This window comes from Aethalodelphis obliquidens, unplaced genomic scaffold (assembly GCF_003676395.1).
Source record: "Aethalodelphis obliquidens isolate GAN/ISIS:26980383/991018 unplaced genomic scaffold, ASM367639v1 scaffold126, whole genome shotgun sequence".
Classification (NCBI taxonomy): Eukaryota; Metazoa; Chordata; class Mammalia; order Artiodactyla; family Delphinidae; genus Aethalodelphis; species Aethalodelphis obliquidens.
Genome location: NW_020838070.1, coordinates 780,573 through 795,939, shown reverse-complemented (window position 1 = coordinate 795,939; position 15,367 = coordinate 780,573). Strand labels below are relative to the sequence as shown.

General features: G+C 37.1%; 1 protein-coding gene and 2 pseudogenes across 10 annotated transcripts in view; 1 reads left to right on the top strand and 2 right to left on the bottom strand.

Annotated features, from left to right (window-relative positions):
- GPATCH8 (G-patch domain containing 8) overlaps positions 1-15,367 on the top strand; it is a 98,489-nt gene that overhangs the window by 56,745 nt on the left and 26,377 nt on the right. For 7 of the 10 annotated variants that reach the window (XM_027098948.1, XM_027098945.1, XM_027098954.1 and 4 more), the window contains one exon: positions 13,074-13,145. The exons of the other annotated variants lie outside the window; for them this stretch is intronic. In XM_027098948.1, coding sequence (XP_026954749.1) covers positions 13,074-13,145 — 72 coding nt within the window. The remainder of the gene's footprint in view (positions 1-13,073; positions 13,146-15,367) is intronic. 10 annotated transcript variants of the gene reach the window in all.
- Positions 4,319-6,946, bottom strand: LOC113615888 (40S ribosomal protein S6 pseudogene; annotated as a pseudogene).
- Positions 9,986-10,604, bottom strand: LOC113615919 (60S ribosomal protein L23a pseudogene; annotated as a pseudogene).

The window sequence follows — 15,367 nt, the reverse complement described above, 5'->3', positions numbered from 1 at the left end:
TTTTTTTTTTTTTTTTTTTTGGATTCCATATATATGTGTTAGCACACGGTATTTGTTTTTCTCTTTCTGACTTACTTCACTCTGTGTGACAGACTCTAGGTCCATCCACCTCCCTACAAATAACTCAATTTCGTTTCTTTTTATGGCTGAGTAATAATATTCCATCATATATGTGCCACATCTTCTTTATCCATTCATCTGTCTATGGACACTTAGGTTGCTTCCATGACCTGGCTATTGTAAATAGAGCTGCAGTGAACATTGTGGTACATGGCTCTTTTTGAATTATGGTTTTCTCAGGGTATATGCCCAGTAGTGGGATTGCTGGATTGTATAGTAGTTCCATTTTTAGTTTTCTGAGGAACCTCCATACTGTTCTTCATAGTGGCTGTATTAGTGTACATTCCCACCAACAGTGCAAGAGGGTTCCCTTTTCTCCACACCCTCTCTGGCGTTTATTGTTTGTAGATTTTTTTTTTTTTTCTGGTACGCGGGCCTCTCTCTCACTGTTGTGGCCTCTCCTGTTGCGGAGCACAGGCTCCGGACGCGCAGGCTCAGCAGCCATGGCTCACGGGCCCAGCCGCTCTGCAGCATGTGGGATCTTCCTGGACCGGGGCATGAACCCGTGTCCACTGCATCGGCGGGCGGCGGACTCTTAACCACTGCGCCACCAGGGAAGCCCTGTTTGTAGATTTTTTGACGATGGCCATTCTGGCTCTTCTGACGGAGTGAGGTGATACCTCATTGTAGTTTTGATTTGCATTTCTCTAATGATTAGTGATGTTCAGCGCCCTTTCATGTGTTTGTTGGCAATCTGTATATCTTCTTTGGAGAAATGTCTATTTAGGTATTGATAGCAAATACATGTCCTTAATGCTTATCTTAGAAAAAAAAAGGCAGGAAATAAATGAAGTAAACGTTCCTCTTGGGAAGTTAGCAAAAGAATAGCAAAATAAACCCAAAGAATGTTAAAGAAAAGAAATAATGAAGATAAGATAAAGATAAGAACACAAAAGAATGAAACAGAAAACAAACATACAACAAATCCATAAGTTAGTTCTTTGACATACTTGTGATATTAAGAAAGAAAAGAACATAGAAAACCAATGTCAATAATGAAAAAAAGAGGATATCATTGCAGATGCAGCAGGCACTAAAAGGTAAACATAGTATGGATAACTTTATGCTTTGAATGCAAAGATAGGTTTAAGTGGACAAATTCCTAAAGAATATAACTTGCTAAAATAGACTTGAAGAGAATAGAAAACCTTGGTAATCCTATAACATATATAAATTATATAAATTATATAAATTGAATCTGTGGTGAAAAATCTTTCCATACAGCCCAAATAATTTCATAGTGAGTTCTATCACAATTCATAAAAGAAGTAACTTCAGTCTTGACCAACAATTTCTGATCTTCCAGAGAACTGAAAATGAAGAAAAACTCCCAGCTCATTTAATTAGAGACTAGATGGTAACTCCTGACAAGGACAGTATGATAAGAATAATTATATGACATTGATGTATAACACAGATGCAGATCTTAAAACACCATAACCAATTTAGGATATACCATGACCAAGTTATCCCACGAATGCAAGATTGATATAATGTTAAAATCAATTCATGTAGTCAACCATATTAGATGATTAAAGGAAAAAAATTATATGATCATCTCAATAGATGCAAAAAAACCAAGAGCATTATATAAAATTCAACATTCATTCATGATGAAAAGTCTTGTCCAACTTGACAAAGAAAGGACCTTTTTTAACCAGGTGGAATGCCTACAAAAACTATATAGGAGACATCATAGTTAATATTGAAAAGTCGAAAGCTTTCCTTTTGAGATGGGGAAACATAACAGGGATACCTGCTGTCATTGTTTGTATTAAATATTGTTCTGGTGGTCTTAAGCAGCACAGTAAGGCAGACAGGCAAAAACAAACAAAGATGCAAGAGATGAAAGGGAGAGACAGAACTGTCATTGTTTGCAGGTATGATTATGTTCATGATATCCAAGAAAATTTACAGATTAGTTACACAAATAACAGTTAGCAGGATGCTACATACAAAATCATACATTTTTTTTTCAAAATCATACATTTAAATTTTCATATTAGAAAATGGATATAACAAAAATGTCACCAACTGTAATAGCAAAAAAAAATATATGAAACACTTGGGTATGGATCTAATGAGATGCGGGAGACTTAAGGCAAAAATTCTGAAGCATTATTTAGAGGCATTAAAGAACAATGAATTTTAGAAATGAGATTTTTTTATGATCATGAATTAGAAGACTCAATATTGTAAAGGTATCTGTTTTCCCCCAATTTTTCTATATATTCAAATCAATCATATAAAAATCCCAACAGGATTTTGTATGGAATTTTGTATGGAAGTATAAAGGGCCAAGAATAGTCAAAGCATTCTTAAAGTATAAGATAGAAAGCTACAGTAATTGAGACATGTGATATTGGCATAAGGATAGACCAGTGGAACAGAAAAGAGAGCCCAGTTGCAGACCCTTACATATTTGACCCCTTGATAAGACAAAGATGGTATTGCAGAGAAGTGGGGGAAAGAATGAATTTTTCAGTAAAAGGTTCTGAGACAGTTGGTTATCCATATGGGAAATAGTGAATTTGAACTTCTACCCCATACCATACAATAATCAATTGCAGGTGGATTAAAGATTTAAATGTAAAAGGAAAAAACATAGAGCTTAGAAGATACAGAGGATTTTCTCTATTCACCGCACCTGATGTTATTTACTTATTTTTTATTTCAGTGATATTTTATAGTGAAAATTGTTGAGCATACAGAAAAAATGAAAGATCTATATAGTGAATACCTATATACCTACCACCTATATTCTACAATTAACACTTATATAAATATTGTTTTATTATATATCAATCACTTTTTTAAGTCCCTTTTTTTAGTTCCTAAAATATCTTTTTGATTCTTTTCCCCAAAATTTGCTATTTTTTTGTTTTTTAAACAAAAACAAAATTTTTTGCCTTTTGGTTACTATTTCTGCCTTTTTTTAAAAAACATTCTAAATGTTCTTATTTTATAATTTCTTTCAAATCTTCTATTATCTGTAGTACTTTGTAAGTGTTTTCGTAGTTTGCTGCTTCTGACTTTCTTGCAGTGGTTTGTTTCCTTGTGTGGTTTGCAGTTTTGATTGTCATCTCATTCTCTGGATGTTTTTCATATCCTGGATTTTAGAGGGGTTCTTATCGGGCAGTTCCATATGTGCTTTTGCTAGAGACTCAAGTCTTTAACTGAAGACCTGAGAACTTTATATGGACTGGTTTTAAAATGTTAATACCTAAGCTAAGGGTTCCTGCTTTGGATGAAAGGTGTACATTCTTTAGGTCCACCAATGACTGTGGTCTGAAATTCCAACCTTCTATGCATGACCTTTTCCATTTATACCTTGGTAGATGGTGAGTTTTTTGATGCATTCAGGGGATAGCAGGTGATGATGTAGTGCTGTTTTTCTAGTCCCTGTTTCAAGGATGGAGACAACCATTCATCTCTCTGAGCATTTCGCAGGGAGAGCTTAGTAGGCCTTCTACCATCAAGGTCCTGAGGCCTCATCTTTAGGTGCCTAGGGATTGCCCTGTCATGTTGAGCTCAGCTATATGTTAATTTTTCTTTTTCTTTTCTTTTTTTTTTTTTTGCGATACGCAGGCCTCTCACTGTTGTGGCCTCTCCCGTGGCGGAGCACAGGCTCCGGACGCGCAGGCTCAGCGGCCATGGCTCACGGGCCCATCATGGCTCAAGATCCCATGTGGGATCTTCCCGGACCAGGGCACGAACCCGTGTCCCAAACCCGTGTCCCCTGCATCGGCAGGCGGACTCTCAACCACTGCGCCACCAGGGAAGCCCTGTGTGTTTTATTTTATCCAGAGTTATAATATGGGGAAATCTCTCTCTTCCTTCTCTTCCTTTTTTTCCTTCCCTGTTCTCTTTTCCCTACCCCTTTCTTTATGCACTCTTCAACCCATTTAGACTGGCTTTAGCACTTTGCACTGAACCAGTTTATTCAAGGCTGCAAAATACCTTTATTTGCTAAATCCAGTAGACCTTTTAAAGTTCTTATTTTCTTCCACGTCCTGCTTCTTTGCATCATTCAATACAATTGACCACTCTTTTCTCTTTAAAACAATTTCTTTTCTCTTGCTTTTGAAGATTTTATAGATTCCTCCTCCTTATCTCTCTTGCTGCTTCTGTATAGATTCCTTTGTTGACGACTCTTCTGCCTGAACTTTTTTTTGTCTCTTCTTATTTATTTGTTATGCTTAGAACATCTCATTTTTTATTGGACTCAGACTTAGAACTAGAAGCTCTCAGAGAAGACAGCCTCCGTCTATTGACGATCTGTTCCTGGCGTTTTCCTTTGGCCTTCTTTATTGTTGCCAGAAGTTTAGCATATTCTGCAGCCTCTTCCTTATTTTTCTTAGTACGCTGTTTCTTCAGAGCAATACGCTGACATTTGTGTTGCAGAACACATGGAGTAACAAGATGGTGAATCTTGGGTGCTTTGGTCCTAGGTTTCTTAACCTTTGTTTAGGGGCTTTCTCACAACATACTGGCGGACATCATCTTTATTTTTTATTTTTTTTAACATCTTTATTGGAGTATAATTGCTTTACAATGGTGTGTTAGTTTCTGCTTTATAACAAAGTGAATCAGTTATACATATACATATATCCCCATATCGCTTCCCTCTTGCGTCTCCCTCCCTCCCACCCTCCCTATCCCACCCCTCTAGGTGGTCACAAAGCACCGAGCTGATCACCCTGTGCTATGCGGCTGCTTCCCAGCAGCTATCTGTTATACACTTGGTAGTGTATATATGTCCATGCCACTCTCTCACTTTGTCCCAGCTTACCCTTCCCCATCCCCGTATCCTCAAGTCCATTCTCTAGTAAGTCTGCGTCTTTATTCCCGTCTTGCCCTTAGGTTCATCATGACCATTTTTTTTTGTTTTTTAGATTCCATATACATGTATTAGCGTACAGTATTTGCTTTTCTCTTTCTGACTTATTTCACTCTGTCGGACATCATCTTTAGAGAGATTGAAAAGTTTGTGGATTCTGCTAGCTCTTTTGGCGACAAGGCACAGTAGTATCAGTGAGTCAGGAATATCCTTCTTCCCTTTTTTTATGATGACCAAATTGAGAACACTCAGATTTGCATTCACAATGCAACCCCGCACAGATTTATGCTTTCTTTCTCCAGTCCTCCTTGGTCTGTAGCAGGAATGCCCCTTACTCAGTAGCAGGCGGACTCGGCCATGGGTCAAGACACCCTGCTTCATGGGGAAACCTTGTTTGTCGTTCCCACCACTGATTCGGACCACATAACCCTTCCATTCTTCACCCAGAGCGTCAGCAGCAACTTCTGTGGCCATACGCTTCTTATAAAAGGTATGAAGTTTTTGTTCATCGTTCACTTCAATGAGTTTCTGGCAGCCAGTAGCTGGGAAAGAGATGTTCCGCTTTATCCTGAAGTGGCTGATTGCCTCTGAGGTGCCACAAAAAAGAGCTGCCTAAACTTTAGATGTTGGAGTTCTTCAGGTTAGGACCTGGGCTGTCTTTTTCTGTCTAACCACTGTCCTTAAGCATAGAATCATCATGCCACTGTTTAGAAATTTTTCACGTGGTTGGCTTTTATCCTTTAGGTCTTAGCTTAAATATTACTTCAAAAGAAATCTTTCCTAACCACCCAATTTAAATAAATCCTCTACTTTATTCTCTTGCAACACTCTCATATATAATTTATAATTATAAATTTTTGCTTGTAACCTTATTTATAGGCTGACTGTGGTACTGGAAAGAAAGGGCCTTGAGGAGAGAAACTGTCTATTTGTCTGGCAATATATATACTGCATCCAGTATAGTGCCCGGCACATAAGTACTCAATAAATACGAGTTGAACAAATAAATTCTTGGAAATGATGGGGAAAACCAGGTCTATTTGATATACTATCAGAAATATAAACATTTTAGAGAATACATTTTTATTGTTTTTCAAGTAAAAGTTATACTATCAAGTAAATAATAAATACATGTAGTAGCTGAGTAATTCACAACCTCATTAGATTACACATTATATTTTGAGGCCCTTTCTCCTCCGACCAAGAAATTATTTCACTTTTGAACTCTTTGTGGTAGATACAACAAGAATTACTTACTCCCATTTTATTGATCAGACTGTTTATTCAGAAATCTTGTCAACTTTGAATTATACAGCTTGCGAAACCCTCTCCCCTTCTTGATGTCACTCCTTTATTTCATATTTGTTCTTCACCTTCACATGACCTCGGAACCTTGACTTTAGTAACTTAGCCCCTCCTCAATTTATACTTCTTGAGCACCACAAATTGATTTTTTACTTCTCTCAACACTTTGATTCCAACTTCTTTTCTTCCTAATCCTTTTTTTGTCATACCTACTCACCAAGAACCTATCCCCACTCAGAAATATTTGCATTCTTCATTTCTGCGTCTTTACTGTAGTGCAGTGTGGGACTGGTGCCAACTCACTGGACTCCCAGAACTGCCAAGGAATCCTTTTACGCATCAACTCCCTCTTAGTCTCTTCAGCTGTCATTCTCAAACATTGATCTTTAAGCCCTCATCTTCCCTCAGCTACCCTTGTCCTTCCTCCATCTTCCCTTACTCCTAGTAGAAAACTTAAAGAAAATGTGGACTATCAAATGGGAGTGCCTTCTTCTACCTGTAATATCTGCCATCAAACTTGGGTCTATCTCTTCCCATCCTTAAATATTTCTCCCTTGTTTCATAATCTGTCAAATGAAAATTCCTAACTACATCTGAATTCTGGATCCTAATCCTCTCTGTATTATCAAGGACCTTACATCTTTTTTCCTATCTTGGCAAACTCACTTTGCACTCATTCATTTCCTATCACCAATAAACATGCTCACACATTCTTGGGGGAAAAGAACCACTAAAATTACAAAAAAAAAACCTTACTCTGTTGACTCTTACTCTCTGTAACTGCCATCTTTTCTTTTTACTTGTCTTAAGAACCAAAATTCTGAAAGGATAGTCTCTACACTCACTGCCTTCTATTCTTTTGTTTTTTAATTTTCATTTTTATGAAAGTTGTACATAGTTTTAAAGCAAATAGCTTTACCCATGCTTTTAACTGAAAACAAAAACAAAAACTGCAGTCCCGTTTTGATACCCTTAGTATCTTGTTAAATATTGATAAGATATTTTAAAAATATGTGTAAGATATGAAGAGTAACTACAGACACTTGTGTGTCTTCTGCTCAGTTTAAGAAGAACATTATCCATAACTTTATGATCCCGTCCCATTCCTTCCTCCTTCAGAGGTAAGCACCGTCCTGGATTTTGTGTTTATCATTCACTTGCAATTTTTCAGGTAGGTTTTTGCTGTTGTTGAGATAAAATTCACCGTTTTAACCATTATATAATACAGAGTTTAGTGACTTAGCATATTCACAATGTTGTACAACTGTCACCACTAATTCCAGAACATTTACATCACCCCAAGAAGAAACCTTGTACCCTTTAGCAGTCATTCCTCATTCCCCCTCTTCTCCCTCCCCCAGCAACCACTCTCTGTCTCTATACATTTGCCTATTCTGGACATTTCATATAAATTAAATCATTCAATATGTGGCCTTTTGTATCTGACTTCTTTTACTTAGCATAACGTTTTCAAAGTTCATCCATATAAATAGCATGTATCAGTACTTTACTCCTTTTTAGGGCTGAATAATATTGCATTGTATGAATATACTAGTTTGTTTAATTATTCATCAGTTAATGGACATATGAGTTGTTTCCACTTTTTGGCTGTTATGAATAATGCTGCTTTGAATATCTTGTACAAGTTTTTGTGTGAATATATTTTTCAATTCTCTTTTGTATATACCTAGGAATGGCATTGCTAGTTATATAGTAACTCAGTGTTTAACTTTTAAGGAACCGCCAGACTCTTTTCCACAAATGGTTGCACCATTTTGTTTTCTCACTCGTACTATATGAGAGTTACAATTTCTCTACATTCTCATCAACACTTATTGTTTTCTGTCTTTTCTATTATAGCCATCCTAGTAGGTGTGAAGTAGTAGTACCTTCTTGTGGTTTTGGTTGAGCATCTTTTCATGTGCTTATTGGCCTTTTTTTTTTTTTTGCGGTACACGGGCCTCTCACTGTTGTGGCCTCTCCCGTTGCAGAGCACAGCCTCCGGACGCGCAGGCTCATCAGCCATGGCTCACGGGCCTAGCCGCTCCGCGGCATGTGGGATCTTCCTGGACCAGGGCACGAACCCATGTCCCCTGCATCGGCAGGCGGACTCCCAACCACTGCGCCACCAGGGAAGCCCCTTATTGGCCTTTTTAACTATGTTCTTTGGAGAAATGTCTTCAGATCTTTTGCCCATTTTTTAAATTGGGCTGTCCTTTTATTGTTGAGTTATAAGAATTCTATATGAATTCTGGAATGAGTCCCTTGTCAGGTGTATGACTTGCAAATATTTTCTTCCACTTTTTGTTGTCATTTCACTTGATAATGCCCTTTGGTGCTCAGAGTTTTAAAATTTGATGAAGTCCACTTTATCTTTGTTTCTTTTGTTGCCGGTGTTTTTGATGTCATATTTAAGAACCCATTGCCTAATCCAAGGCCATGAAAAGTTACACCTATGCTTCCTTCTAAGAGTTTTATAGTTTTAGCTCTTAACATTTAGGTCTTTGATATATTTTGAATTAATTTTTATATGTCATGTGGGCTTCCCTGTTGGCGGAGTGGTTAAGAATCTGCCTGCCAATGCAAGGGACACGGGTTCGAGCCCTGGTCTGGGAAGATTCCACATGTGGCGGAGCAACTAATCCCGTGTGCCACAACTACTGAAGCCTGCGCGCCTAGAGCCTGTGCTCTGCAACAAGAGAAGCCACGGCAATGAGAAGCCCGCGTACCACAACGAAGAGTAGCCCCCGCTCACCGCAACTAGAGAAAGCCCACGCACAGCAACGAAGACCCAACACAGCCATAAATAAATAAATTTATTTTTAAAAATTTTATATGTCATGTTTGGTAGGGGGCCCAAATTCAGTCTTTTGCATGTGCCTCCCCAGTTGTCCCAGCACTATTTGTTGAAAAGACTATTTTATCCCCATTGAATGGTCTTGGCCATTCGAAAATCAGTTGACCATAAATATATGGGGTTTTTCCTCTCAATTATTGGTATATTCCATTGATCTTTATGTCTTTGCAGTAACACTCTCTTGATTACTGTTGCTTTGTAACAAGTTTTGCAATTGAGAAGTGTGAGCCCTTCTACTTTATTCATTTTCAGGATTGTTTTGGCTGTTCTTGGTCCCTTGTAATCCTATGTGAATTTTAGAATCAGCTTGTCAATTTCTACAAAGAAGTCAGCTGGGATTCTGATAAAGATTATGTTGAATCAGTAGATCAGTTTGGGGAGTATTGCCATCTTAACAATGTTAAGTCTTCCAGTCCATGAACATAGGATGTTTTTTCATTTATTTACATCTTCTTTATTTCTTTCAATAATGTTTTTTTTAAGCTCTGTTTCTTTTGTTAAATTTAATCCTAAGAATTCTCATTTTTTATGCTACTGTGATATTTTTATATTGATCTTGTATCCTACAACTTTGCTAAACTCATTTAGCAGCTCTAGTAGGTTTTTTTGGTGAATTCTTTAGGGTTTATTACATATAATACCATATCATCTGTGAAAAAAGATAGCTTTACTTCTTCTTTCTCCCGTCTGCTTTCCCATCTGGATGCCTTTTTTTTTTTTTTTTTTTTTTTAACATGTCTAATCGCCCTGCTTAGAACTTCCAATATAATGTTGAGTAGAAATGACAAGAGCAGATAGCTCTGTCGTAGAGGGGAAGAGACATCTTTGTTCTGATTTTAATGGGCAAGCTTTCAGTCTTTAACTTTTTTTTTTTTTAAGTGAAAACTTTTATATTTTGAATTAGTCAGCTGGACTCAGTTTAGATGATCCCAATTTTGTTGGCAACATCCAAAGCGTCATAGTCAGGAGCCAGTCGAACATATGCCTTCTCTCCATCAGGCCTGATCAGGGTGTTGACCTTAGCCACGTCAATGTCACAGAGCTTCTTCACAGCCTGTTTAATTTGGTGCTTGTTAGCCTTGACATCCACAGTGAACACCAGTGTGTTGTTGTCTTCTATTTTCTTCATGGCTGACTCGGTGATGAGGGGGAACTTGATGATGGCATAGTGGTCAAGCTTGTTTCTCCTAGGGGCGCTCTTCCGAGGATATTTGGGCTGCCTCCTGAGCCGCAGTGTTTTGGGCTGTCGGAAGGTGGGTGACGTCCGGATCTTCTTTTTTTTGTGGCTGTGTACGCCTTTCAGCACTGCTTTCTTGGCCTTCAAAGCCTTTGCTTTGGCTTCGGCTTTGGGAGGGGCAGGGACTTCCTTCTTCGCTTTCGGCGCCATCTTCGTGAAAAGGGGGGTCTTTAACTTTTAAGTATGATGTTAGCTGGGGGGTTTTCATAGATGCCCTTATCAGATTGAGGAAGTTCCCTTCTATTTGTAGTTTGTTGAGTGTTTTTCTTATGAAAGGGTGATACATTTTGTCAAATGCTGTTTTTGCATCTATGAAAAAAATAACATGAGGTTCCCCCCACCCCCATTAATGTGGTATATTATATAGATTTCATTTTCATATGTTGAACCACCTTTGCATTCCTGGGATAGATCCTACTTGGTCATGGTCATGGTGTATAATCTTTTTAGTATGCTGCTGGATTTGGTTTGCTAGCATTTTGTTCAGGATTTTTGCATCTATATTTATAAGAGATGTTAGTCTGTAGTTTTCTTGTGATGTCTTTGTATCAGGGTAATACTGGTCTCATGGAATGAATTAGAAAGTGTTATCAACTCTTTTATTTTCTCTTCCTTTTTAAGATGGTTTTACCATGTGTTTCATACCCCTAAATGTGTATTGTTTAATTTAACTGTTTTTGACTTTTATATAAATGGATTCATATATTTCCTGGTATACACGTATGAGAGTTTATCCAGGGTATGGCTTTTATTTGTTATTATTTGATTGCTTTAAAGTAGTTAAACCCGTGTGTTTTTCCTAAACACTGCTTCACCTGTAGCCTGTGTATATTGATATGTAATGTTGTCGTTATCATTTTTTCCCTAGATATTCTAGTTTCAGATTTGTAGAAAGGCCTTTTTAAAAATGTTAATTCCCAGTTTCATTGTACTGTGTTCATATATGTTGCTCATATTATTTCTTCTTTGGGGGATTTATTATGGTTTCCTCTGTAGCCTAGTAGGGTCTTTTGGGGTGAGTGTTCTATGAGTACTTTTATAAAAGATGTATGCCCTATTTTCAGGCACATAACTGTGTTAAAATATCCTTCAGGTGTTCTGTATCCTTGTTTATTTTTTATCTCTTTGACCTGTCATGTAATGAGATGATTTGAGTCTCCTTGCTTTAGTATGTTCATGTGTTTCCCTTGAATCTCCTCTAATTTCTGTTTTATGGATGTTGCTGCTAGGTTATGATAGTTAGATATTAAGATTTCTAGATACCATGAGTTGACCTCATTGACATTATGTACCTTTATCTTGTTTAAAGCTTTTAATGTAAATTCTACCTTGATTGAAAAACCCTGACTCCTGCTTTCATTTTTTGTATATGTATTGCTTAGTATGTCTCCATCCTTTTGAGTCTTTCTGAATCACCCTGTTTTGAATGTGCCTCTTATGATCATCATAGAGTTGGGTTTTGCTTTGTGTTACAGTATGAAAAATTTTTTTTAGTTAATATTTTATATTTTATGTGACAGATATGTTTAGTTCATATTTATCTTTTTAAGTCGCTGACTCTGTGCTCTGTTTTTCTCCTCTGAGTGTAAGGTAGATAAGCTATAGATAGATGGATAGATATAGATAGGTGGATATAGGTTAGATTATATTTTTGTTTTAATTACCTTTATAACTTAACAAAATTACCTTTCGTTCTTTATTTCTTTTAGAGAGTATCCATCATTTTCATACTGTAAGCAGGAGAAAGTTTCCTTGTTTCCTCTTTTCCTCCCTTTCATTTCGTCTACCACCTAATATCAGTAAACTTAGTGTGTATGTAGCATACAATTAAATATGGTTGTATAATACTTACATAATTTTCAGTTTTAAATGGAGTTCTTTTTTACGTCTATTATAGTTGTAATGAAAGGCAAATTCTAATTCCCATTTACTTATCTCTGCCACCCTCCCCATCTTATATTAGTTATACCATTTCTTTCTTGTGAGGGCGTGTAACATGTACATTGTAATCTGATACCCTAGTAGCCCCACTTCTTTTAACCTCAATTCTACACGTAAATGTATTCAAAGCAGCCTTCCAGTCCTTCTGTTGAGTTTTTCCTCATCACTTCTGCTGTTTATTTCCTAGTAACTTCTTTAAAGGGGGTTGTACAAACAATATTTCCTGAATTATTTATATATATATAAAATATATATAATATATGAGATTATATTTTATATTATATATTTATAATATGAGATTATATAATCTCATATGTTATATGAACCTATAAAAATAATTCAATCACATATATAAATATATGTACATTACAAAATCCTTGGTTAATACTTTCTTTCCTTAGATATCTTGTAGTGTTGTACCACTGGCTTCTGGAATTGAATATAATCCTGAAGGAATTGAATATAATCCTGAAGAAATTGAAGGCTGGGCTAATTTCTCCCTTTGATGGTTTTACCTAGCTGCTCAGAGGAGTCTTTCTTTACCTTTAAGATTCAATAACTTTACTGCAGTGTTGATTATGACCACTGTTTTGGGACTGTTTTCATTGGCACAAAATGTGCCCCTTCAACATGTAGATCAAGGCATGTGGTGGGGGTTTTTTGTTTTGGTTTTGGGTTTTTGGCCTGTATATTTGAAGGGATTTGGATATTTGTATGTTTGAAGGGATGTCTCCCATTGCTCCAATCCAAGTTCTTCCCTCTGCTTTTTCTAGATCTCAGAAATTCTTGATGAGTGCAAGAGATGTAGGTGTATCACTTCAAGTGAGCCGTTTATCATACTTGAAATATGTTTTTGCTGTCATTTTCTGAAAATCTGCTACTGCTGGCCTTTTTTCACTGCTCACTTGGCCTTGAATGGCTTCTGCTTCGTTTCTCCTCACATACTTCTCTTATGCGTTTTCTCATTCTCCAGATCATATCACTATTTTGCTTTTGTGTGGTATTCAAGAGAAAAAGAAAGTTGTTTTCCTGTGTTGCCACATTCATACCAGAAATCCTGGTATTGTTGTTTTCTGTTAGTTTGTTTTTTATGTATCCAGCAAGCTTCCATTACTAGTGTTTGGTAAGAGTTTATTATCTGAAGAGTTTGTTGGATTTTGTACATACTGTCTGCAGATAGTGACATTTCAGCATCATCTTTTCCAGTTTTTACACCGTCCTTGCCTCCCTCCTTCCCTTCCTTCCTTTTCCTTGCTTCCACCCTCTACCTCCCTTTCCCCCTCCCCTCCCATTTCACTTCAGTGTTACCATTTCAGCTACATCTTAGGAGTTGAGGTGTGTCATTTTTATCTCTCAGTTTGAAATATTTTCTACTTGATTATGATTTCTTCTTTACTAAGTTATTTAAAAGTATTTCTTAATTTTCAAATATGTGACTGTTTTTTCCCCTGATTATTGTATTACTGACTTCTAATTTAATTGTAATACAGAGAATAATACCAGTTGTTTGAAATGTGTTAAAGTGGTCAGTTTTCTTAAATGCTCTGTGTTTACTTGAAAAGGATATGTATCCTCTAGTTGTTGGCTGCAGTTTTACACATATCCTATTTGTTTTGAGACTGTTAATTGTATTCCTTGAATCAGCTATACTCTTACTAAATTTTTTTGCTTGCTTGAACTATCAGTTACTGAGAGAGGAATGTTAATCTCCCACTGATGGTGGATTTTTCCATTTCTTCTTATAGCTTTGGCATTTTTGCTTATATATTTTGAAGCTGCATACAACTTTATAATTGTTAATAGATTGAGCCTGTTATTATAAAGTGATATTTTTGCCTTAAAGTTTCTTTTGTCTGATATCAATTTTGATAGCTTTATTTTGGTTAGTGTATTTTCTGATGTCTTTTTCCACCCTTTTTCTTTTAGCCTTTTTTTTTTTGTGTGTGTGTTACGCGGGCCTCTCACCCTTGTGGCATCTCCCGTTGCGGAGCACAGGCTCCGGATGCGCAGGCTCAGCGGCCATGGCTCACGGGCCCAGCCGCTCCGCGGCATGTGGGATCTTCCCGGACTGGGGCACGAACCCATGCCCCCTGCATCAGCAGGCGGACTCTCACCACTGCGCCACCAGGGAAGCCCCTCTTTTAGCTTTTATAATCAACATTTAGTTGGATTATTTGTAGGTGTTTTATCTAGTCTTCCAATATCTTTCCCCCCACCCCAGTCTCTCTTAATTGGAGTATTTAATCTAAATATAGGTAGTGTCATTTCCAGTATATTTGGATTTAAATCTGCCATCTCATTTTGTCCTTTCTATTTTTTCCACCTCCCTTTTCCCCACTTCTTTTCCTCTTTATTTCTGCATTCTTTTGTTGGTCTCAGCAAGAAATAATTGGACTGGGGATGTCTAGCATATTGATGAAGTCACGGAAATGGATTAAATCACCCAGGGAGAAAGGAAAAACACAGTATCAGAGATGAAGAATTCTCTCCATGAGCTTATGAGCAGACTAGACACAGCAGAAGATAGAATCAGTAAATTTGAAGACAAGTCAATATAAATTATCCAAACTGAAGTTGAAAGAAAAAGTAAAAAAACAGAACAGACTATCCAAGATCAATGGGGTAATATCCAGACAGCTTAATACAATATTACTAAAGCCCCAACAGGAGAGAGAAATGGGATAGATTCCAAGAGATGATGGCTGAGAAGTTTTTTCTTTTCTTTTTTTAGTGGGACATAAAATTATGACATTTTAAGAGTAAATGAAATATATGGTAAAGTGGTCTCAGGCCCTTGGGAAGAAGAAAATTCAGACTTCTTTAGAACAAGTTAGGCTTCAAAAAACTCCTAGCTAGGGATTTCCCTGGTGGTCCAGTGGTTAGGACTCAGCGCTTTCACTGCCGTGGCCTGGGTTCACACCCTGGTTGGGGAACTAAGCCACGCAGCCAAAAAAAAAAAAAGAAAAGAAATCCTAGATAAAGCTCCCCAAAACAGAAGATCATAGTCATATCACAAATCCAACTGAGAAACTAGACACTATGGGCTAGAGTTAATGGAGAAAAAAGA